This window comes from Apodemus sylvaticus, chromosome 8, assembly GCF_947179515.1.
Source record: "Apodemus sylvaticus chromosome 8, mApoSyl1.1, whole genome shotgun sequence".
Classification (NCBI taxonomy): Eukaryota; Metazoa; Chordata; class Mammalia; order Rodentia; family Muridae; genus Apodemus; species Apodemus sylvaticus.
Genome location: NC_067479.1, coordinates 20,568,509 through 20,593,498, shown reverse-complemented (window position 1 = coordinate 20,593,498; position 24,990 = coordinate 20,568,509). Strand labels below are relative to the sequence as shown.

Genomic DNA, 24,990 nt, shown 5'->3' with positions numbered 1-24,990 from the left:
ATGGATTTTAGTTAGCTGTAGACAGATGTCTCCAGGAGATGGTAATTTACTTCTTTTTAGTCACTAGGTAGATAAATGTACAAGACCACATACAATCAGTCCGTCAGTTAATTGTCAGGATTTGGGTCCCACTACCCACTAAAAACTAGAATCTACTTTGAGGATAACACATATCTACATGTGATACAGTGTCAAGAGAGCAACACAAACTAAAATTCTCCAGGAGGCCTTGGATCCCTTGCCAACCTGGGATTTAGATCTGTGGCTCTCTGAGGGCAACAGCAGCTATTTCTACTGCTCCTAAACATGTGAGAATCTTAATGAAGAATTTGGTATCTGTATGTGCAGCTCAACAGACCTGGTTAGGAGAGGATGGGGAAGGAAATTAGTTTATTCCTGGAGGGAGTGGCTCTGCCTCTGGGAAAGTGGGAGTAGTTCCCACTGAAAAGCAAGCCCGGGTAAGAAGAGTCAGCGATGACCTCATGTTTTCTTCTACAGAACAACATCGAAGTTATCCTTAATGTGAAGGTTGAAGACATGTCATGTCAGTATGAGAAAATGCTAGCGTAAAGTACTGGAAGTTACCGTGGACATGAGAAACTAACAATGCAAAGTGGTAGCTGTGGTCATTTTAACACCATTTGTATAGTCTCAATACTATCCTATCACTTTGTATGTTGGTCATGGCCTTGGCTGGGTTTTCCAGAAAGCAGATGCCGACATAAAATTAAGAGTGTGAGATATTCACTGAGGAGTAAAGGGAAAGGGGGGTTGGGCCAGGGAGAGCAGCCGGGACACAAAGCAGAGCTGACAAGGTACCTGCTCAAAGGTTTGCTGAGTTTGACTTTTGAGGTCTGGTGTTACAAAAGAACAGATTACTGAGCTGCCCTGCTCAGGGGATGGATGGACGCTGTTCAGAAGAGAGTCTCACTGCCCGCCCAATGCTTCAAAGCCTACAGCTGGAAGGGGCTGGGTGCCTGCATCCCTAAGAGATGAGCAACTGAACTTTCCTGAAAGAGGATCTGGGGGCAGGCGTTCTTATTTCCCAGGCTTCAGCTCTATTGTTATGTTCATAAAAAGAGAAAGAGGTTTAGAGAGAATGGTGTGGGGGAAGGGGGTGCCTAGGCCGGGCCGTGTCCAGGAACCCTTCCCCCGAGGGACCAGACACACACAGACATGGTATAGAGTAGAGTTTATTTAGGGCAGAGGATAGAGTTAATGGGGTAGTGGAGGCAGAGAAAGGCAGAGAGAGAGAGAGAGAGAGAGAGAGAGAGAGAGAGAGAGAGAGAGAGAGAGAGAGAGGTCATGACCACGTGGAGAGATGGGGGAGGGGGAGGAGAGCCCAAGAGGGGCAGAGAGGAGAGAGGGGCAGAGAGGAGAGAGTGCCAAGAGGCAAGAGCGATGAGGAGAGAGAGAGAGAGAGAGAGAGAGAGAGAGAGAGAGAGAGAGAGAGAGAGAGAGAGAGAGAGACTTTTATAGTGGGCCAGGCCTACCTGACTGTTGCCAGGCAACTGTGGGGAAGGGCATACCTGGCTGTTGCCAGGTAATTGTGGGGTGGAGCTTAGACAGAACCCTAACAGGTGTTCTACCCAGTGTGGCAATGTGGCACCTGTAAACGTTTGGGTGGCTGAGTTTGCAGATGGAATTTGATGGTGTTAGCAAGAAGTATTAACGGCAGTGAAATTCTACAGTTCAACTTGAGGTGGTTTAGGACAGTGTTTCACCATCAAAATTTTTTTTTTTTTTTTGTAAGTAGAGTTGTCACTAAAAGCTCAAGTGTTGAAAATATTACCAGTTACTGTTTAAGATCTCTAGAGAATATTGTCATTTCTTGACTCAGTTCTCTTAAGAGGATTTCTTTTTCATCCCCAAGGGACGGCTTCCAGGGGTCATGTGAGCATCTTGCTTTGTTAAGGTCATAGGTTAGTGAACAGGATGCCTCTTCTGCAATGGTGAGAGCATCATGATTTCATATGGGTGAGAAAGAGTGGGACTGAAGAGAGTCACACTGCCTACTTAGGATGAACCATTCCTCTCTCCCTTCTTCACAGCACCACAGTGCAGATGACCAGGAAGGGGAAAGGAGATAGGGACTTGCTCTCTTTTTAGGGTGCAATATTTATTACAGTGTCTAACACTGAGGGCCCTAGTATCGATCAGCATTCGCTGGTGACTTTAGCATTGGTAAAATTGCTGCTTTCTCTGTCCCTTAGTTTCTCTCTCTGTAAAGCATCGACTAGTCATGCCTACCTACATGACAGAGTTGTGTGGAGGCTAAAATAACACGTCCTAGTGACTATAGTCAGAATGCATTGTCTCATTGTTCTTTCAAACTTCCTCACTGAAAATATATTGTGTCATCGGATTCTGTCATCTGCTCTGTGAGAGTAGAAACAAAGAGCCTGGGTATGGGGAAAACGGAAGAGTTGATATATCAACAGGGTTCAGGTGTCTACTTTGAGTCAGGTCTCTGATTTTTAATGGCCTCTTTTTCTTAGAAGTAATAAAATGTAGAGACAAGTGAACCTACATAGCTATTGAAAATAAAAGGACACATGAATTCAATTCTAAATTACCTTTATAGATAACAAGTTATATAAGAATCTAATTTTCCTTTGCTAACACTGGGTGTGGTTTAGCTCATGAAAGGTAATTCTATTCAGGATGATACTGTAAGGAGTTAGTACTTGTGCTAATAATACCAATTACATTAGGATCTAAACTATACTACTACATTGGAACCCATGAAGAAAATTAGGTATGAAAATAACAATTGCTTTTTATTATTGCTGGGCTGGCAATGCTAATATTAGATATTTTAAGATGATCCTAATAGAGATCTGATAAATCATCTGAAAAATAAAAATACCAGAAAGACCTAACTCTTTTAGCTAACATACAAATATAATATACAAAGTTTATTGAACTTTGTTGTATCTAGCTAGTTGAGCCAGTCTCATGTGGCTTCCTTTCAAATTTCCTCTGTACATGTATGAAGTAAGTGAGCTGTTCTCAGGTTTCCCTACCCCAACCCCCAGGGGATCGCCACAGTAAGAACAGTTATGGAGAAAGGGCTTGCTTATCTTAAAAAAGATAGCTGGGCCAGATCAGGTAGGACCATAGATCTCAGGATACAATACACAGATGTTTGGGTTAAAAGATACCTTCTGCTGGTCCACCAGTCTTCTATTAGAGAAACATGCTCTGTGCAGGAGAGAGAGAGAGAGAGAGAGAGAGAGAGAGAGAGAGAGAGAGAGAGAGAGAAAGAGAGAGAGAGAGAGGAGAGAGAGAGAAGGTCATGTGTGGCTACTCACAGGGTATTATGATGCGCCACAAAAAGTGATTCTTTACTATTATCTTAGGAATATCTGATTATTGGCACCCAAAAAATTCTACCTCATTTCATCATTTTCTTCTGTCCTTCCCATTTCCTATTTCTAAAGGCCCCTTTCTCTGCAAGGCATCAGAATATGGCAGAAGAATTCATAAATCTCTTAGAAACAAGGGGGGGGGAAGAAAGAAGCTCTGTACAGGATTTTCAGAATAATCAAACTGTTTGGCACGATTTATAACAGTGCATAGTTAGGGCATATTTGTCAGAACTCCTACAACATACAATGTTCAAAATGAACTCCAATGCAATCTCTGGGCTCTAGGTGACTGATAATGGTATGTTGCTGTGGGTTTAACATTTGTTACAAATGAGCTGTTCTACTGAGGAAGGCTATGTGTACTTAGAAGCAAAACTAGTTTTTCCTTCCTCGAAATTTTACAGTGACTTTACAGCTGATTTTATATATGCATATGTGGTTTTATATATGTATATGTCTCTGATATTTGGTAATCCATTACCTCATCAATGATTTAGAATGAGCGTTTTTTGGACTGCCGTGAGATGGTTCTCTTTGAGATGCCCTAGGCTGGGGACTAAAGGGCGACCTGTCCTCAGGTGCTCTAGGATTGCGGCGCCTCCACGCTCAGAAACGTAGGTCTCCGCAGTGACGAAGCATTCGCTCGTCCCACAGTGAAACCTGCCCACACGGGAAAATCCAATCGAGTGGGGTGATTTTTTTTTTCTTTTCCGCTTCTGTTGCCACCGCCCACTCCGACTGGATGACAACCTAGAGGGCTCCCCGGGACTTGCCTGACGTTTCCATCCCCTCCCACCCAGGGACAGCTTCGCAGCCCGGCCGCGGATGGGACGCCGGCGGAGCCAGAGAGCATGCGCGTCCGCCCCGAGCATGCTCAGTAGCGCGCGCGGCTCCCCGGAGCTCCGGCGCCGATCGGCGAGCGACGCGGAGGTCTCCGCCGGAGCCGAGGGAGCGACAGGAAGTGAAGCGGCCACGCCAGGCGGCCGCGGCGGCAGAACCCGAGGCGGCGGAAGGGGCTCTGCGGCGACGACGTCGTCGACCGGGGAGGCCGAGGGAGCTGAGCGCCCGGGCCACACGCCCGCTCGGAAGCCGGACCCCGAGGCGGGCAGGATGGATCACCACCAGCTGGGGACTGGCCGCTACCAGGTGGTGAGTGTGCGGGCCCCGGGGAGGACGGTCGCCCGGCGGCGCCCCTGCGGCCCCTTCCCGCCCGCCCGCCCACCTCTCCTCCAGCCCCCGGCCGCAGCCGACGGACGGCCTGCGCCCCGCCAAGCCCCCTCCCCGGTGCCCCCAACTCGCCCCGGCTTTATTTCCCCTCTCGTCGTTTCCTTCTTCCCTGACTCAGACACCCGTGAGCCGTGAGTGGTGTCCCCCTGCCGCGGGGCTGGGTGTCGTACCTGTCAGGGAGGCGACCTGCGTCCTGAATGGTGTGAGGTTGTAGAGTGGGGTGCAGCAGGGCTAAAACCGGCGTGAGGGGCTGGGGGCCAGTAGAGAGGAGCTGTGATGGGGGAAGGTGTCTCTCTCTAGTTAACCTTGTCATCTTGCCCCTTTCCATTGTGTCTATCACTGTGATCGATTGTTTAAAAAAAAAAAGGTCTCTACTTTGCCTGTGTACGTGTGTGCCTGTGGGGGTTTTGGTGGGAGGTGCAGTGCTTTATTAGAGAAAAAAAAAATCGAACCTTGTTTGAAAAAAAAAAAGGTTTTCATTTAATACAGGTTTATCTCTCAAGTGTGTAAACCACTAGGTATGTTTAAATGAGTGAAATGTGCCTTGTATTTTCTTTGTCAGAATTTCTGTATTTTCCACCCTGTGTGTTCTAGTGATGTCATTGGAGATAAATATTGTAAATATCATTGTCAGCAATATTTACTTTGTTGCGTTTTCGCATATAAACTTTTAGATAATTTAGTGGGACGTTGTTTACTGGGGGTGAGAAGAAAATCATTTGTGCATATTGGTGCAATTGCATGTCGGGTTTATAAGATTGTACAGTTGAATATGTCACCTTTCCTGTCTATCTGCATGTGTGTTGTGCCTTTTGACAAATCTGAAGGATTGCGGAAGAGACCTAATTTTCATTTTTTTTCCTTTGGTAAGAGTTCTGCATCATTTGTGTTTATTTGCTGTAACATGACCAGGTGATATAGATTATGAATTTTGTGAAAATTATCAACATTTTCAGAATGGCTTAGGAAGGTGCCTTTCAAGTTGTCAGTTTGGGGTCATTTATATTTTTTAAAGATATCTTTCCCTAAGTGTTTGTAAAAAATAAAATGCAATAGTTATATCTTGGATAATTTTATCATTGACACTTGTTTTATTTCTCAAATCTTTCCCATTTCAATTTGTGTCTTTAAGTGAGATGTAATTGATTTGAATTCTTTCTTTGGGTTGCTTTTTCCTTATTGGGCTCAACCATGGATGATATTTAATATAGCTTTAATAATAAATAATAGTAAATAATTTATTATATTGCCTCTTTTGCTTTTGATAGCGGTAACTAGTTGAAACTTTTTTCTCTCAAAATCTCTTCATATAATGTTGAAGTTTACTTTTGTGTAAACTTTCAAAGTAGATATAAAATACTACATTTTTTTCCCCCTTCAAAATTGAAGCTGTGTCCTATGGAGACTTTGAGTGGGTGGAGCTACTCTGTAAGGGTAGAGGGCAAAAAAATCAGTCATTCTAAATAAATTATTTCTTTTAGATAGAATATTATTTTCTTTATAAGGAGAAGCATTGGTAAATTTTATTATAGTCTAAATCTGTATTTTCATTCTTTTACATATAATTCATATGTCTAGGATGATAACTCCTGTTTTGTTGAGGTTAGCTTTGTCTGGGAAGATGGCAGAGATACACCTGAATTTCAGTTTTGAGTAGACTCTAGCTGGCGTTCAGTCGGGAACCCTAGCTATGTAATGGGCATGCCTCTTTTATGGCTGCCTTTGGGTCAGGCCTTATTTTGAAACCCTAGAATGATTAATAAACTGGAGTGGTAAACAGCTTTGTTAGCGAGGATGATGTCAGCAGACTGAACGTAGGGGTGAGAAACGCTGCCTGTGCGGGGTGAGTTGACTCTAAAGAGCTGAAGCTCAGCTCTGCGACCTGCTGATGCTGGAGTTGAGAATGGCTCACTGTCCCTACCCTGCGCATACGTACTGTTGATCCAGGACCTTTTTCACTGTAGGCCATCCAAAGGGTTTATTGCTTAGCTAAAAGTATTGAATTTTATAAGTCCTTTTTGTACTTTCGAGTCCAAAATATACATATACATGTATATATACATATATAAATACATATACATATATATATTTAAATCTACATTTCCTCTTACGATAGAGAACATGTCTTTTTCTCTCTGAATCTGGCTTATTTCACTTAACATATTGCATCCCCCTAGTTCCATCTGTTTTCCTGTTTCCTGAGATTGTTGTAGCTTCATTCTTTTCAGCTGAATAAAACATCTACACACACACACACACACACACACACACACACACACACATTTTCTTTTTCCATTTAACTGTGGATGGGCCTCCAGGCTGGTTCCACATCTTCATTACTATTACATTTTTTTTTTTTTTTTGTCAGACTGGCCTGTGTACATTCTGGATTAGCATTCAACCACTGAGTAGCCAAGGAACTCATGATCCTCCTGCCTCAGCTTCCTACTAGGATAATTGCCACGCATCACCATTCCTGGCTATAATAATTGCTCCCCCATTTCCTGTGTGTTGTTAGAGATCCATAACAGTAGATAAAATGTACAGCTACAATGTCTTGGCAGTTTTCTAATTTCAGAACAAAAAAAGATGAGGCATGATGTTTCCTTTCACTGTGTTTCGGGAAATTGAGCTGTGCTTGATGAGAAAGGAGCGATGCGCCCAACCGCTGAGTTAACTTGTTCTGCAGCTGCTGGTTGGTGCAGCTTACGTTCTGGCTTTGATGTTCTCTAGTTTGATGTTCTCTAGTTTGAAGGCTCATGTGCCTATAACAAGGTGACTACTAAGATTGTTAGTATTCTTTGAAATACCTTTGACTAAAGGTATTCTTTGAACAATTAAATTGGCAGTGTTAACTGTAGCAGCAGATTCCTGAACTGTATACTAGATTGCCCACAGTAGGAATTCTTGGACTACATCTAACATCCTAACATAGTGAGAAATTCTTTAGTAAAGAGAGTAGCTTAGATTAGTTTACCGTAGTTATTTCTGATATTTGACTGCAAAGTGTTTTTTCTTCTTTTACATTTAAGGTAATATTAACAATTCTACAATATAAGTTTTCTATGAAACAAAATTTGAAGTCCCTGTGCTATAGAGTTTTGAGTGCTTTACTTCTGTATCTGGAGAATTAGAGTTGCACCTGAGCTAAGGAAGGAGGCGTGAACTGCCGGGATGCAGCCCAGGTGCTTGGCCTGCCATGCTCACACTCGAGGCTTTGGTTCCATCTCCAGCCCTACAAACAAAACAAAAGAGGCATTAATGCCATCTAGACTTATATTTAGGTTCTGTTTGCAATGAAAAAACCTAATATTTTTCTTTCCTTTTTTATATGTGTATGTCATGTATGTGCTGCCGCCCAAGGAAGCCAGAAAATCTCCTGGAGCTTTAGTGTCAGGTGGTTGTAAGCCAGCTGATGATGTGAATGCTGGGAACCAAACTCTGGCATATGAAGAGCATCAAATACTTTTAACCGCCGGGCGGTGGTGGCGCATTCTGGGAGACAGAGGCAGGCGGATTTCTGAGTTCGAGGTCAGCCTGGTCTACAAGTGAGTTCCAGGACAGCCAGGGCTACACAGAGGAACCCTGTCTCGGGGAAAAAAAAACAAAAAACTTTTAACCACTGAGCTATCCTGTTTGCCTTCTGTTTGCCTTCTGTTTGCAAGTTTTCAAACATTAGATGAGTTACATCATCATTTCCTCATATTAGTACAACCTCATAGTTATTATTTATTATGAGAATTAAAATGCCACAATACAGGGAAAACACAGATCAGTGGTCCTCAACCTGTGGGTTGAAATCCCTCTGGGGTCAAAGGGCCATTTCACTGAGGGTCACACAATCAGATATCTTGTATGTTTACATTATGAGTGATAACAGTAGCAAAATTACAGTTTTCAAGTAGCTACAAGAACAGTTTTACCTTTGGGGGTTTGGGGGTTACCAGAACATGAGGAACTGTGTTAAAAGTTTCCAGCTTTAGGAAGGTTGAGAACCACTGATGGAGAGACCATCACGTGGAAATAACTACTGTTTTCATAAGCTAATGAATTAGTCAGCTAATGTTTCCTGGTTGTTGGCAGAAAACAGAAGACTCCCAAGTCAGAACAAATGGCATTACTCACAGCACACCAAGCACCAGGAACACAGCATATTCGAGTAGTTTTCCTTGTTCCAAAGTCCTGTGAGGTTAATGAGTGTTTGGAGAGACACTGCAGTGAGTCTCTGCACACTCTTTGTACGAGGTCTTTGCCACACCTCTGAGGCACCAGAGTCGAGGACCTAGCTCTTGATATTTATCTCTCCACTGTGTAGGAAGCAGCTAACACTGGAGCAAACAACAATGCCGGGATGTCTGCCTTTAAGGGCAGCTTCTGTGCTCACCTTAGTTCTCTCTGTTGCCTGTGTGACTTATTACAAGGAGGGTCCCATCATCAGGAAGCTGACAGCCCTGCGTGGCACAGCACCCTAGGAAGAGCACTGAGATCCTTTCAGGCCCAGGCCCTCTAACTGACTGCCTCCCCACCTCCCCAGCAGGCCATTCTAGGTCTGCTGGAAGGTGGAGTCTAGGTGTAGGTGTTTGCTTTCTTTTTCCGATTTAAAGAAACACCATAGTCTTAGGTTTTTTTTTTTTTTTCTAGTTACCTTTTTTGTCTCTCCTGATTTCCATGACCTTCTCTTGTTTCTTTGAATTTATCAATATATATGATCTGTCTTGTAGTACTGCTTTTTACGTTCTCACACTTGCCTAGTTGCACACTCTGATACTTCTAGACTCCTGTCTACATTAGGTTTCTATCATAATGAGATAGCATTTTGTCCTCAAAACTCCTTTTTTATTCTTGATGTTCAGAAGCTTTCTTTTGACATCTCTGTCTATTATTCTTGCTGTGAATTCTTCCCAGCTCCTTGAATACCTGTGTTCTCTCTCCATGCTGTGGATGAATACTGCTCTCTTCTGTTGCTTGGCTGCCCTCATTCTCATATTCTCTCTCTGTCTCTCTCTCTGTCTCTCTCTCTGTCTCTGTCTCTCTGTCTCTGTCTCTCTCTCTCTCTCCCTTCCTTCTTCTCTCTTTCTTCTTACTTTTGGTTTTTCAAGACAGGGACTCACTCTAGACCAGGCTGGCCTGGAACTTGGAGATCCACCTGCCTCTGTCCCTCGTGTTCAGATTAAAAGTGTGGGTCTTTTTAATTTTTAAAATTTGAGACAAAGTCTCACTCTGCAGCACTGAGAAACACAAATACCAGTCTGTACCATTGTCATTTATAAACAAAACTCAGTGTCATCATACAGAATATTCCTTAGCTCCAGAGGCTTTCATAGAACATTTTGCTGGTCAGTTCCTATCCCCCAGATGACTTTTCACTTTCAGTAGCTAGCATATGTAACATACAGCTGCTCTCACTCAGGGAGAAGGTATGATAGAGACCTAAGTGGTATGTCAGTGGGTCATCTCCTTGCAGTTGAATAATTTTACCTAATACAAGTTGTGTGAATATACATTCCTTATCTATTGCTTTGTTGGTGGACAGTTGTTATGTTTTAGCTTTTGGGTATTATAAATGAAATTTATGAATATTCTTGTACCAGTCTTGTAGACGTGCACTTCCTTTGGTAAGAATTACTGGGTAATAGCATGGATATATTGTTATATAAGAAACCACCAAACCTAGACTTTTTGTCCTCCTGAAATAGTTGTCTGGTTGATTTTTTTTTTAAAACTTTCCTCATCAATAAATTTTTGATCTTTAAAGTTTGAGCCATTTTTGTCTTTAAGTTTTTTTCTACTTTGATTAATTTTTTTTTTAATGTTTGAAGTATGTAATCCTTAGCATACAAGTTCCTAACGTGGGCCTTTCACACCTGTCCAGACTCCTGTCTTAGCAACCTCCCCCTTTCATTTTATGTACTGATTGCTGATGTCTAGCAGGACTTATTTCTTGTTAATTCTTCAACCGTAGTCTATTCTCTTCCACTTCTCTTACAAGTTGTAATTTGGTTTATTTCCCTCATAAAACCTTATTTTTTAAAATTTATTTTTGTTTTATGTGCATTGGTGTTTTGCCTGTATGTTGCCTGTGTGAGGGTGTCAGATCCTGGAGTTACAGACATTTGTGGGCTGCTGTGTGGTTGCTGGGAAGGATCCTGCGTGGGCGCTCTGGAAGAGTAGTCAGTGCTCCTAACCATTGAGCCATCCATCTCTCCATCCGCTAAAATCTTATTTTTTTAAAATAATTTATTTATTTATTTATGTTATGTATAGGAGTACACTGTAGCTGTCCTCAGACACACCAAAAGAGGGAATCCGATTCCATTACAGATGGTTGTGAGCCACCATGTGGTTGCTCAGAACCTCTGGAAGAGCAGTCAGTGCTCTTACCACTGAGCCATCTCTCCAGCCCCTAAGATCTTATTCTTAAATATAGGAATCCCTTTAAATCCTTAATTAAAAGAGTTTTTGAAGCCTCCATTTATACCAGGGAAAAGTGGAGAATGTCAGTATTAGAGAAGTTGTTGTCTTGAGTTCCGTGCTTGGTAGTCTTTCTAACATGGAGTCTTGGACTGTCCTCAGTGACCCTTCAGTGGTTCCATGAAGGACTGATTTTTTTTTTTTTAATCTTTAAAATAGACATTTAGCATTTAGAAAATCTGTCCCTGAGAAAGTTTGCATTCAAGTCTTTGTATATACCAAGTTATTTGCTAAGGTGTCCAGCAGCTCTCTGATGTGTTGTATTCAGTCCTTGGTGCTGCAAAGGCAGATTGCTTTCCAGGGCACCTGAAAGCTCTCTTGCTGTTTTGTGCATGTCATAAGAATTGTACCTGTGTGTTTGACTTGATTGTGTTCGTTAAAACAGCTATCTGCATGGGTCAGTTACTGCAATGTTCATGACCAATTCTGACTCAAGTGCAGACCCTTTTTAGGTGTATTTGAGCTGTATGGATTCTAGTACTAGTGTAATATATATGCAGTAATAGTCATATGATTTACATTGTGAAAATACTGTGAGACAGACAGCCCAGAAACTGACAGTCCGTGGAGGCTGACGAGGTGGCTTGGGGTTAAGGGTATGTACAATTGCAGCGCACCTGAGTTCAGGTCCCAGCATCCATGTTGTGTGATGTTTACCTTCAAGGTCACCTGTTCACATGTGCACATACCCCACACAGACATATACATGCTTAAAAATAATAAAGATCATTTAAAGACAATGTCAAGTATCAAGCATGTTGACAGGAACACCACAATTTTTGTCAAAGCAATGGTAAGGCCAGCCCAGATTGGAAAGGAAAGGGAATAAACGTCCCTACCTCAGTGTCACATTTGTTTTGAGACAGGTCACACACTGTAGCTCAGGCTGGACTTTGAATTCTCAGCTACTACCCTGCCTCTGCCCCTGCGGTTCTGCATTTATCGGCAGGAACCACCACACTGGCTCCACTCCAGCGTTTAATGGCATAGAGGGTACACCTATGCTGAGGGAAGAAATTGATGTTTATTTTGAATTGGACATTTTGACCCCTCAGTAAGTAAACAGCAGGGTCTGTGGGACCCTCCACTATGATGGTGTAGTCGTCACGGTTCACTTCACAGAAATAGGAAGGTCAGATGGGTGAGGGCACAGTTATGGTAATATTAGGCCTACATGAATTTGTTGGTTTATGACTTAGAAAGCCATGAGGCTTCTAAGGTGAGGTGCGGTGGGCATGGGCCAAAACTTAGAATAACTTGTATCTGAATTTGATAATAAAATGGGACTCCATTGGTAACTCTAGTTTCTAAGTTTTATTTCATGGAAGCAGCCAGGTTTGGGAAAGTAACAAGACACAGAGTCAAATAAAAAAGTGAGACTGCCTGAAGTGAGAGTAGATCAGCTCACCTTCAGTCGTCTGTTGCTTCAGTTCATGGCAGACGGACCTCAGGGTTTGCCATCCCCATGCTAGGACAGGCCAGCATCGGAATCAGTGTAGTGTAGAGTTCTGCTGACATGCTGGCCGCTAAAAGCTCTAAGGTGAGGCCAGCCCACGATGCAGGCGCCTACCTGTGGGTCTGGATGAAGTGGGAGACAAGCAGAGTGAGAAGATGAAACTGATTCAGCTCTTGCAGGAAAGATAAACTGTGAGCTGAGGTTGCAAGGCCCTGGCAGTGCCCCATGGCAGTCTCCCGGACAGCACTGACGCAATTTAGATTCTAAGATTGTTAAGAATTTCAAGACAGTGACCACAAATTATACTAAACTATATATATTTAAATGATAATAAATTATGTGTATATGTCTGTGTGTGGATTTATAAACAACAGTGCAATGTTAGTGGAGGCTAGACTTAAAGGCATCGTGAGCTACAGGATATGAGTGTTGATAGCTGCCTTTACATCTTCTGCAAGAGAGTTAAATGCTTTTTTTTAAAAAGATTTATTTATTAAATGTAAGTACACTGTAGCTGTCCTCAGACACACCAGAAGAGGGCGTCAGATCTCATTACGGATGGTTGTGAGCCACCATGTGGGTGCTGGGATTTGAACTCAGGACCTTCAGAAGAGCAGTCGGTGCTTTTAACCGCTGAGCCACCTCACCAGCCCGAGTTAAATGCTCTTAAACACTGAGCCATCTCTCAGCTTGTCTTCATTTGTTTTATATTGATTATTTAGCAGTTATAGTTGCTTTATTCTTTTCTTGGTATCCAGTTCACATTCTAAAATAGTGCCTAGTTGTATATGTATTGGTAACATATTATCTTGGAATTCTGTTTCAATTCTATATAGGTAAGTCTTGATATGCATTTGAATAACTAAGGAATATAGTCTGCTGACATTTATTAATGTGAGTTTATGGATGTGATCATTATAGTTAAGGCTAGCCCTATCTGCCATGTGATTTTAAGTCATCATTATTGTCTTTGTTTTCTGGCCACACCATTATGGTTTCATTCCGAAGTTTGATGACTTAGCTGGAATTAAGGTGTGGGTCAAATCCTTGTTACCGTCGTGCCAAGTGCAAGTCGGGAGCAGCTGCAGTGGTGTGAGATTGACTAGCAGATCATTTCAGTGCTCTGACTTGCTTAATTTTAAGATGTGTTTGAACATGAACAACTTAATATTTTTAAGTTCAGGAATGTGCTGTGTTTCATTCATCTGTGATGTCTCTCCAGAGTAATCCCTAAAATTACGTAGAGAAATCATGCCCCTTGTACAGCAGATTTGAGAATAAGAAAATAAACTAGAATTTATTTTATAAATGTGACTTTTTAATGTGACACTGTGAACCTCTTTACTAGTAGACGTGTAGAACCTCTATTGGCATGAAGTCTTAATGGCAGCTTTTAAAGGTCATTTGTTTTTACCCCAGGAGAGCTTTTACTGGAGTCAGATGATGTTTGTGTCATTTCCTCCAAGAGACAAGGTGTTGAGATAAAACTTGAGACTTCAGTGGGTTTGCTTGTCGCCGTGGACAAGCTTAGCTCATCTCTGTGAGGTACCGCCTTAGTCCACTCTCAGCCACAGGTGCACTGCTGATGCGGTGCTTCTCTCCTTTGCAGTCATCAAGCTGCTCTTGGCCTTCTTTTTTTTTTTTTTTTTGGATTTGGTTTTTCAAGACAGGGTTTCTTGTGTAGCCCTGGCTGTCCTGGAACTCACTCTGTAGACTAGGCTGGCCTCAGAAATCCACCTGCCTCTGCTCTTGGTCTTCTAATGTTTAAATATACTATTTTTCTCTTTTCTGACTTCCTACCTTCCCAGGACTCATTTCTTTTTTTTTTTTGGATTTGGTTTTTTCGGGACAGGGTTTCTCTGTGTAGCCCTGGCTGTCCTGGAACTCACTCTGTAGACCAGGCTGGCCTCGAACTCAGAAATCCGCCTGCCTCTGCCTCCCAGAGTGCTAGGATTACAGGTGTGCGCCACCACCGCCCGCCAGGACTCATTTCTAATTGTGCTTTGTAAGTGCATTTCGATGTGATTGAGGTCATGGATGTTAGAGGAGAATCTACTGATGCCACTTAACTAAGCTGGTGTGATTCCTAACTGCATTCAAAATACTTATCTCGTCAAAAAAGCTTCTTGTTGCAGCAGAGGGAGATTGCATTACTTAGAGCCATGGATAGCCAAAACGCAGAGAGCATCTGACCTCGGAGTATCCCAGTTGGTACATGTGCAGTGCACCCTCTACACCTCAGCCTCAGGGAACATGTCGAAAGAGTGGGTAGAAAGATTATAGGAAGTCTGCAGCAAAGGTGTGTCTCCTAGAGAGGCCAAGGAAGCCATACTCTGAAATCTCAACAGCATGGCTGCCTGAGCAAGACCTCAACAATGACAACACAAATTGGCATACCAATGTGGTCAGGGAAATCTCAACAGGCCTCCAACCTAGGTGAGCACCCCAGCTGCCTCAGGAATGAGTCCTGCAGCTGGTTAGCCAGTGCCAAGCAGTCCCTCCTAATGCATACCAGCCACACGAAACAGACTTCAGGACGGACTCCCCACCTCACGTGTGTCTTCCTCTATATTCCAGAACATTTGCTTGAATAGTGAGAATTGTCTAGAGGTTTGTTGTTACTAATAGTTTTTCCTGAGGTAATCAACAGCATGTCTTAGCCCTGGGAGGCTTGGCCCTTAGGCCATGTTGAAACGAGCCAACAACAGGCTTTCGAGAGTTTTCCCTCCCTCTATAAACTTTCTTTGTTTTGTTATTCTTTAGTGTTGGAGGTCTTAGACCTGTTATTTGATGTTTACTCCTAAGTACCTATTTATACTCCTGTGAGCTGAGTTTATGTTTTGCTTGTAGTTCGATGGTTTAGGAGCTGTGTCATTTCTTGGTGAAGCAGCCTTTTAACTGGGGGCCTTCAAAGTTTGGTCTGTCATTTAGGAAACTATGGCTGTAGCTTAGTGAAGTTTAAAGTGGTTGGAGGGTGAGTTGGAAAGTTGGCCAGTTGATACACAACTACAGTTAGCTAAGAATAAGTTCTGGGGTTCTGTTGCTTAGTCATGTAACTGTTGTTACTAATGTGTATTTCAAAATAGCAAAAGTTATTTTGCATATTTCACTACAAAAAAGGAAATAAAAGGTATAGATTAGGAAATAACAAGTCTCTGTTGGCAGAGTCTGTAAAATATTGAAGAATAAACAAACTATTGGAACTTGTAAGGATTATAATAAGAATATGACATTAATATGAAAAGTCAGTTTATTTTTATTTATTTATTTATTATTTTCTATATTCTTTGTTTACATTCCAAATGATTTTCCCTCTCCTGGTTTCCCCCTCCCCATAAGTCCCATAAGCCCTCTTCCCTCTGCCTGTTCCCCAGTCAACCCTCTCCCACTTCTCTGTCCTGGTATTCCCCTACAATGATGCATCAAACCTTTCCAATACCAGGGCCCTATCCTTCCTTCTTTTTGGGAATCATTTGATATGTGAATTGTGTCTTCCGTATTCAGAGCTTCTGGGCTAATATCCACTTATCAGTGACTGCATTCCATGTGTGTTCTTTTGTGATTGGGTTACCTCATTTAGGAAGATATTTTAGGAAGCATTTGACAAAATTCAGCATCCTTTCATGCTTAAAGTCTTGGAGAGAACAGGAATTCAAGGCCCATACCTAAACATAGTAAAAGCAATATACAGCAAACCGGTAGCCAGCATCAAACTAAATGGAGAGAAACTTGAAGCAATCCCACTGAAATCAGGGACCAGACAAGGCTGCCCCCTTTCTCCTTATCTTTTCAATATTGTACTTGAGGTACTAGCTCGGGCAATTCGACAACATAAGGAGGTCAAAGGGATACAAATTGGAAAGGAAGAAGTCAAACTATCATTATTTGCAGACGACATGATCGTCTACCTAAGTGACCCAAAGAATTCCACTAGAGAGCTCCTACAGCTGATAAACAACTTCAGCAAAGTGGCAGGTTATAAAATCAACTCCAGCAAATCAGTGGCCTTCCTATACTCAAAGGATAAGCAGGCTGAGAAAGAAATTAGGGAAATGACCCCCTTCACAATAGCCACAAACAGTATAAAGTATCTTGGGGTGACTCTTACCAAACATGTGAAAGATCTGTATGACAAGAACTTCAAGACTCTGAAGAAGGAAATGGAAGAAGACCTCAAAAAATGGGAAAACCTCCCATGCTCATGGATCGGTAGAATCAATATAGTTAAAATGGCCATTTTGCCTAAAGCACTATACAGATTCAATGCAATACCCATCAAAATCCCAACTCAATTCTTCACAGAGTTAGAAAGAGCAATTATCAAATTCATCTGGAACAACAAAAAACCCAGGATAGCTAAAACTATTCTCAGCAACAAAAGAAAATCTGGGGGAATCAGTATCCCTGACCTCAAGCAATACTACAGAGCAATAGTGTTAAAAACTGCATGGTATTGGTAGAGTGACAGGCAGGAGGATCAATGGAACAGAATTGAAGATCCAGAAATGAACCCACACACCTATGGCCACTTGATCCTTGACAAAGAGGCTGAAAACATCCAATGGAAAAAAGATAACCTTTTCAACAAATGGTGCTGGTTCAACTGGAGGTCAGCATGCAGAAGAATGCGAATTGATCCATCCTTGTCTCCTTGTACTAAGCTCAAATCCAAATGGATCAAGGACCTCCACATAAAGCCAGACACTCTGAAGCTAATAGAAAAGAAACTGGGGAAGACCCTTGAGGACATCGGTACAGGGAGAAAGTTTCTGAACAGAACACCAATAGCGTATGCTCTAAGAGCAAGAATTGACAAATGGGACCTCATAAGGTTACAGAGTTTCTGTAAGGCAAAGGAGACCATCAAGAGGACAGATCGGCAACCAACAAATTGGGAAAAGATCTTCACCAATCCTACATCAGATAGAGGGCTAATATCCAATATATATAAAGAACTCAAGAAGTTAGACTCCAGAAAACCGAACAACCCTATTGAAAAATGGGGTACAGAGTTAAACAAAGAATTCTCACCTGAAGAACTTCGGATGGCAGAGAAGCATCTTAAAAAATGCTCAACTTCATTAGTCATTAGGGAAATGCAAATCAAAACAACCCTAAGATTTCATCTTACACCAGTCAGAATGGCTAAGATTAAAAATTCAGGAGACAGCAGGTGTTGGAGAGGATGTGGAGAAAGAGGAACACTCCTCCACTGCTGGTGGGGTTGCAAGTTGGTACAACCACTCTGGAAATCAGTCTGGCGGTTCCTCCGAAAACTGGGCACCTCACTTCCAGAAGATCCTGCTATACCACTCCTGGGCATATACCCAGAGGATTCCCCACCATGTAATAAGGATACATGCTCTACTATGTTCATAGCAGCCCTATTTATAATTGCCAGATGCTGGAAAGAACCCAGGTATCCCTCAACAGAAGAGTGGATGCAAAAAATGTGGTATATCTACACAATGGAGTACTATTCAGCCATTAGAAACAATGAATTCATGAAATTCTTAGGCAAATGGATGGAGCTAGAGAACATCATACTAAGTGAGGTAACCCAGACTCAAAAGGTGAATCATGGTATGCACTCACTAATAAGTGGTTATTAACCTAGAAAACTTGAATACCCAAAACATAATCCACACATCAAATGAGATACACGAAGAAAGGAGGAGTGGCCCCTGGTTCTGGAAAGACTCAGTGAAACAGTATTCGGCAAAACCAGAACGGGGAAGTGGGAAGGGGTGGGAGGGAGGACAGGGGAAGAGAAGGGGGCTTACGGGACTTTCGGGGAGTGGGGGGGGCTAGAAAAGGGGAAATCATTTGAAATGTAAATAAATTATATCGAATAAAAAAAAAGGAAGATATTTTCCAGGTCCAACCATTTGCCTAAGAATTTAATGAATTCATTGTTTTAAATTGCTGAGTAGTATTCCATTGTGTAAATATACCACATTTTCTGTATCCATTCCTCCATTGAGGGACATCTGGGTTCTTTTCAGCTTCTGGCTATTATAAATAAGCCTGCTGTGAACATAGTGGAACATGTGTCCTTATTGCATGCCGGGGAATCCTCTGGGTATATGCCCAGGAGTAGTATAGCAGGGTCCTCTGGAAGTGTCATGCCCAGTGTTCTGAGGAACCACCAGACTGATTTCCAGAGTGGTTGTAACCAGCTTGCAATCCCACCAGCAGTGGAGGAGTGTTCCTCTGTCTCCACATCCTCACCAACACCTGCTGTCTCCTGAGTTTTTAATCTTAGCCATTCTGACTGGTATGAGGTGAAATCTCAGGGTTGTTTTGATTTGCATTTCCCTAATGACTAATGATGTTGAACATTTCTTAAGGTGCTTCTTAGCCATTCAGAATTCTTCAGGTGAAAATTCTTTGTTTAGTTCTATACCCCAGTTTTTAATGGGTTATTTGGCTCTCTGGAGTCTAACTTCTTGAGTTCTTTGTATATATTGGATATTAGCACTCTCTTGGATGTAGGGTTGGCTCCAAGTGAATCAAGTACCTCCACATAAAACCAGACACACTGAAACTAATAGAAAAGAAACTGGGGAAGAGCATTGAGCACATGGGGACAGGGGAAAATTTCCTGAACAGAACAGCAATAGCTTATGCTCTAAGATCAAGAATTGACAAATGGGACTTCATAAAATTACAAAGTTTCTGTAAGGCAAAGGACACTCTCAAAAGGACAAAAGGGCAACCAACAAATTTGGAAAAGTCAGTTTCTATGTAACCAGTGAACACTAACTTCAGACATTGAGTAAGTCAGAAGGTATAAAGTGTTTGGCTTGCATACCGCAGTCACAACATGTGTAGAGTAGCTTTCATTGTGGTTTCCCAAGTAGGAATAACTAATGTACCTTTCAGTAAGTGAGTAAACTGTAGTGCTTCTACACAGTGGCATTTATTTAGACCTAAAATGAGTAATTTCGATATCAAACAACATGGAGTAAATGTCTGTGCATATTACCAACTGAAAGAAGCTAGCATGGCAAATCTAGGTGCTGTGTGGGTTCAACTGTGTAACATTCTGGAGACATTATTTTTGGAGACAGTCAAAAAAATTATCAATGCTTGCTATGTCCTGGTGAGGAAAGAGTTTGGTGTACAAGAGGGGTTTTAGTGTAGTGAATCCTGTTTGATACTGTGAGGAAGGAGAGAGAGGTCTTTTGACATTTGTCATAAGCCAGGAAACTAACAGCAAGACTGAACTTCGAGTGATAATGGTGTGTGTCATGGTGGGTCGATCAATTTTTACAAGTGTACCAGTTTGGTGGGGATAAAGATATAGGGAGGGGGTCTTAGATCTCTGGGACAGGGTTGTATGAGAAGTTACTACACTTGAGACAGACATTTCTGTGAGTTTAAATCTAAAGACTTACTAAGACTTATTATACGGTAAATAAGTTTAGGGATATATTATTGCTAACCTGGATAGCAAAGGGAATGGAATTCATTGTTTATGTTTAAACACAGGTGTTTCTCTTCTAATAATCTAGAATTACTCAGTTTATGTGTTTATACCTTGACAACTTTTGAGAGTTTTGGCTTTTGTATGTAACACTTCGATGGATCACCCTTTTAATAGTGTGTCTAGTGGTATCTTGGCATTGCTACCTCCCGAATGCATCATCAGCAACAGCGTGCCTTAGAAACTTATGTCTCTGTATTTAGTTTTGCTTGAGAATTCTATTCTTAGCCTCTCTCCGTTTGTGAAGGGGAGAATAAAGCTTTCTATGAAGAAGTTGGCCTTTTGGCCTGGTTCTTGGTAGGCCACTGTTCACTGTTACCTAGGATTACATACAGTCAGTCTCCTCGTTCTTGCTGAAGCGCCAGCTGTACTCTGCACGGCTGTGCCCAAGAGCTCCTCAGTCACTAGAAGCTGCAGGTTCTAGGTATCAATGGGGCTGAGTCTGTTTACTGTGTCCAGGATTATACTAGGAGCTTATTAGGTTTAATAAGTGTTGGTTGTAAAACTAATTAATGATTGGTTGCCTGAATAAAATAAGTTACATGAATCACAGAAATAGAGTGAAACTTAATAAGATTAATAATGCAGTCAAGCTTATTTGGCTAGTAGGATATCTGTATTTTAAATTTAGAACTTCTGACACCAAATCATGTTCTTTTTTAGTTTATTTAGTTAGCAAGTACCCTGTCTTCTAGAACAGTGATTCTTAGCCTGTTGGTCTCCATCCCTTTTCACAGAGGCCACCTGAAACCATCGGAAAATATAGATAATTACCTTATGGTTCACAACAGTAGCAAAATTACAGTTGTGAAGTAGCAGTGAAAATAGTTGTTTGATGGTAGGGTCACCATAGCATGAGGAGCTGAATTAAATGGTGTCAGCATTAGGAAAGTTGAGTCCTACTGCAGCATGTGAGATAGGAGTGTATCATGACTTCTAAATGTCAGATGAATGCTTGTGACAGTACATTGACAACAACGACACACTAGGTTCGGGGCTTTAATGCCTTTAAAAGAACTTAGCCCAACCCATTATGTATTATCTAGCTTCTTTCCAACTCTTAGGTGTGAGAGTTGTCTTAGTCAGGGTTTCTATTCCCGCACAAACATCATGACCAAGAAGCAAGTTGGGGAGGAAAGGGTTTATTGAGCTTACACTTCCACATTATAGTTCATCACTAAAGGAAGTCAGGACTGGAACTCAAGCAGGTCAGGAAGTAGGAACTGATACAGAGGCCATGGAGGGATGTTTCTTACTGGCTTGCTTCCCCTGGCTTGCTCAGCCTGTTCTCTTATAGAACCCAAGAGCACCAGCCCAAAGGTGGAACCACCCACAAGGGGCCCTCTCGACTTGATCACTAATTGAGAAAATGCCCCACAGCTGGATCTCATGGAGGCACTTCCCCAACTAAAGCTCCTTTCTCTGTGATAACTCCAGCGTGTGTCAAGTTGACACACAAAACCAGCCAGTACAAGAGTATCTATTGCTCAGGATTCAGTGTTAGCCAAAGTCTCTGTTTTAGCCACTTTTTTATTGCTGTGATGAAACACCATGACCAAGGCACAACTTACAGAAGGGAGGGTTTATGTGGGACTTACGGATCCAGAGGCATAGGAGTATATCATCATCATGGTGTCTTGCTGAGGATAGTGGCGTCAGACTGGCATTGAAGCAGTAGCTTAGACCTGCCATCCAAATCTATAAACAGGAAGTAGAAAGCACACTGAGAATGGGAGAGAGAGAGAGAGAGAGAGAGAGAGAGAGAGAGAGAGAGAGAGAGAGAGAGAGAACAAACCAGCCTGCCCTCAGTGAAACACCACACTCCTGGTCCTTTCCAAACAATCTTCCGTCCGGGGACCAGCTATTCAAATCTATGAGCCTGGGAGCTGCTCATTCAACTACCACAGTCTGCAAAGGAAAGTATGGATCCCTCAAAACATAGAACATAGTCAGGGAGGAAAAGAAGGGAACAGTTGGAGTTGGTGCTGGTCAGTGTGTTCAAAGTGTTGAAGACCTTTGTGAGGATGAGGGCTGGAAATAAGCCTCACATTTAACAATTAGACGCTACATGTATTCTTAGCAAGAGATGTTTGAGTAAAAGACCACGGTAATGGTCTGGGGGAGAAATGAAAATTGGAATCACAGAGAATGAAATTTAACATTGTTTAGTTTATTTTTTCTTTTTCCGGATGTTTGTATGTGAAGGAATGAAGGAATAGACAGTTCAAAAAGCAGGAAAAGAGTAATTTTAAGCAGAACAGATTTCTGTGTGCTGTTTGTTAGTATGATGTAAATAAACTGCACGTGGGTGAGGTACGGAGACCGCAGTAAGTCAGGAATAATGTAAATACAGAGGAACCTCTGGGGACAGGATCTTGTTGGTAGATTTGTCTGTTATTTGGGAGTAAAGAGTTTGAGCTGGAGTAGGTGTGTCAGACGAAGTTTAGAGATGCAGGGATGCAGGGGAAAGAAACATTTTATTTTTTAAAAAAATTTTAGGAGCTTTTTAAAAATTCCCTGTGTGAAGTAGGAGACAAAGTTTTGACCTTACGTTTTCTGGTTGGAAGTGGGGAAAGGGGAAAAGGAGAAAAAAAGAGATTTCCCCCACCCCGTCTGGAAATAAGAGGGCTACTGCTGTCAGCCCTGCTGGGATTAGTCCGAATCTGGTTTTCTGATTTGTTTCCCTTCCTCTCTCAGGAGGCAACAGTCTCATCCTGATGGATCTGGGCAGAGTAGCTGTGGCCCAAGACATGGGACTAGGGAATTGGTGGAAACTTTGCGTATTTTTTTTTTTTTTGTATTATTTTCCAGAGGATACAGGACAGGAGGTAGTGAATGGAGGACTAGACTCTGTGCAGATAAAGGGCGTGGACTGCGAGGCCTCAGGCTGGGATTGGAAGTGAGCGGGTTAAGGTTCAGTGCCTAAGCTCAGAAGCTCAGTGTTGGTCAGCCGGGGTCTCTCTCTGCCTTGGGAGCAGAGACCACAGTCATTGGGTGCTGCACTCTATGTACTGTTCCTTCATATTTTGTGACAAAAGGGTTAAGATGATTTGGCTGTTTTGGCCAAAGTACGATTTAAAGTCAGGGCAGTGGTATTGGGAAAGTGGGTTGACAGTTGAGAGTAATTTAGACTTATGTGAATACTAACAAGAAGACCATGAAAACATGTTTCTAACAGTGGGAAATAAAACTTGACCCTAATATTCAGACAGATCTTTCTACTCCGGTATATCAGAGATCTGAACTCACAGCAATAAAGAAATTCAGAGCAAGGCATTGTGAAACAGAATGAAGTTTATTAATCAGGAGACTCCACACAGTGTGGAGGACATAAAGAGAGGGCACAAGGGCCTGCAGTGGTTGAGAGCACTCGTCTATCTCTTGCAGAGGACCTGGGTTTGGTTTCCAGAGCCCACATGGTAGCTCACGGCTCTTTGTGGCTCCAACTCGGGGGATTGAGCACACACACAGGTACATATGCAGAACACCAGTGTGCATGCAGAACACCAGTACACACGACAAAAAAGATATTACTAAAATACCTAACAGCCTGTGCATTGTTCTAGAGATATAATCTGTAGCAAAGTTTAAAGAGTAAAGTTTAAATAATACAATTTAAAAATAAGGTACAAAGGTTTATTTTATCTAAAGATTTCCTTTATGAGATTGAGGCATGGTTTATACAGGGTGCCATCCATGTTTATAGATTATAAAGGATTAAGATAAGATTAAAAAATCAAAAGTCACAAGGGTTTAAGACTGCTTTGACCTTACCATTGTTCATTAGCTGTTTTAATGCTCTTGTTTAAAATATTTAACACACTTTCCCCCCAAAAATATCCAAAATAAAGCCAAGAGTGTAGTCACTTTGTCTTGTAATTTTTGTCCTTTGTGTTGAAATTCTTGACTCAGTGAGACTTAAACAAAAAGCAGGGGAGTGAGGGGCTCTTTATTTCTCACGTTCCCTTCATTTTTCTTATCCCTCTACCTTTCCTCAGAAGGGTCTGGTAGGCTGCGTGCACTGTAGGAACTTGACAGGAGGCTTATGGTCTTCATATGTAGTATCCCAGATAGTTTTGTCCTTGTCCTTAGGCAGGTGGGGATAGGAATAACTTGGTTATCCGAGAGGGTATGAAGAAAGTAGCCCTGTGCAGGCAGAGGTGGATCCCGTCCCGAGTAGAGGAGGCTGTGCGGTGCTGTGAGTGTGGAGTGTGGAGTCGAGGAGTCAGCAGCCACAGAGGTTTCTAGAGGCAGCGTGGGGAGTAAACCAACGTTCCAACCTTGTAGTCGCGCCTGGCAGTGTTTTGGAAAAGGTCAGGTCAGTTCCTTTGTAGCACAGCCTACAAATGCCCTGGTTTTAAAAGTGTTCCTTTACCTACTGACTTTAGGGTTCATTGACTGTTGTTGACTGAAATAATCACTAATAGTGGTAGTCAAATGGTACTTTCCCAGGTTGTTATTTCTTTAAGAACTTACATTCTAAAATGAGGAATTTTCCTATGGTCCAATTTGTTTATTCACTTATATCAGGTTAAATATGTTCACAGATTCATATTTTATTCTGAGCTATGATTCCATACTTAATACTTTTGCTTAATAAAATATTCAGATCATTCCAACTTTTCAGCAGGAGCCTCTTTTATCTTTTCCTGTGTCTTTGTGACTTGTTCATAATTTGGCACTTTCCTACCATATAGCACTTAAATAAGGCAATGGGTTTGAGTTCTTTTTTTTTTTAATTGGGTATTTTATTTATTTACATTTCATATATTATCCCCTTTCCCAAAAAATAAAGAACGCTTCATGAATTTGCATGTCGTCCTTGTGCAGGGACCATGCTGATCTTCCCCGTGTCTGTCCACTTATATGTGCTGCCAAAGCGAGCACAGCTTTGAGATCTTGAATGTAGTGTGGCTGAAAGGCAGTTTTCACTTGTAGGTAGGACATCAGAGAGATGCCTGCTTTCTTCCTTGCAG

General features: G+C 42.0%; 1 protein-coding gene and 1 non-coding gene across 2 annotated transcripts in view; one reads left to right on the top strand and one right to left on the bottom strand.

Moving 5' to 3' along the window:
• Window positions 1-4,181: 4,181 nt before the first annotated feature.
• The window catches only part of Ndfip2 (Nedd4 family interacting protein 2), a 49,960-nt gene continuing 29,151 nt past the window's right edge, over window positions 4,182-24,990 (top strand). The window contains exon 1 of the mRNA XM_052190726.1: window positions 4,182-4,520. Coding sequence (XP_052046686.1) covers window positions 4,197-4,520 — 324 coding nt within the window. The 5' untranslated portion in view covers window positions 4,182-4,196. The remainder of the gene's footprint in view (window positions 4,521-24,990) is intronic.
• Window positions 24,800-24,901, bottom strand: LOC127691828 (U6 spliceosomal RNA). The gene has a single exon (XR_007979398.1). It is a non-coding gene; the product is annotated as a U6 spliceosomal RNA (small nuclear RNA).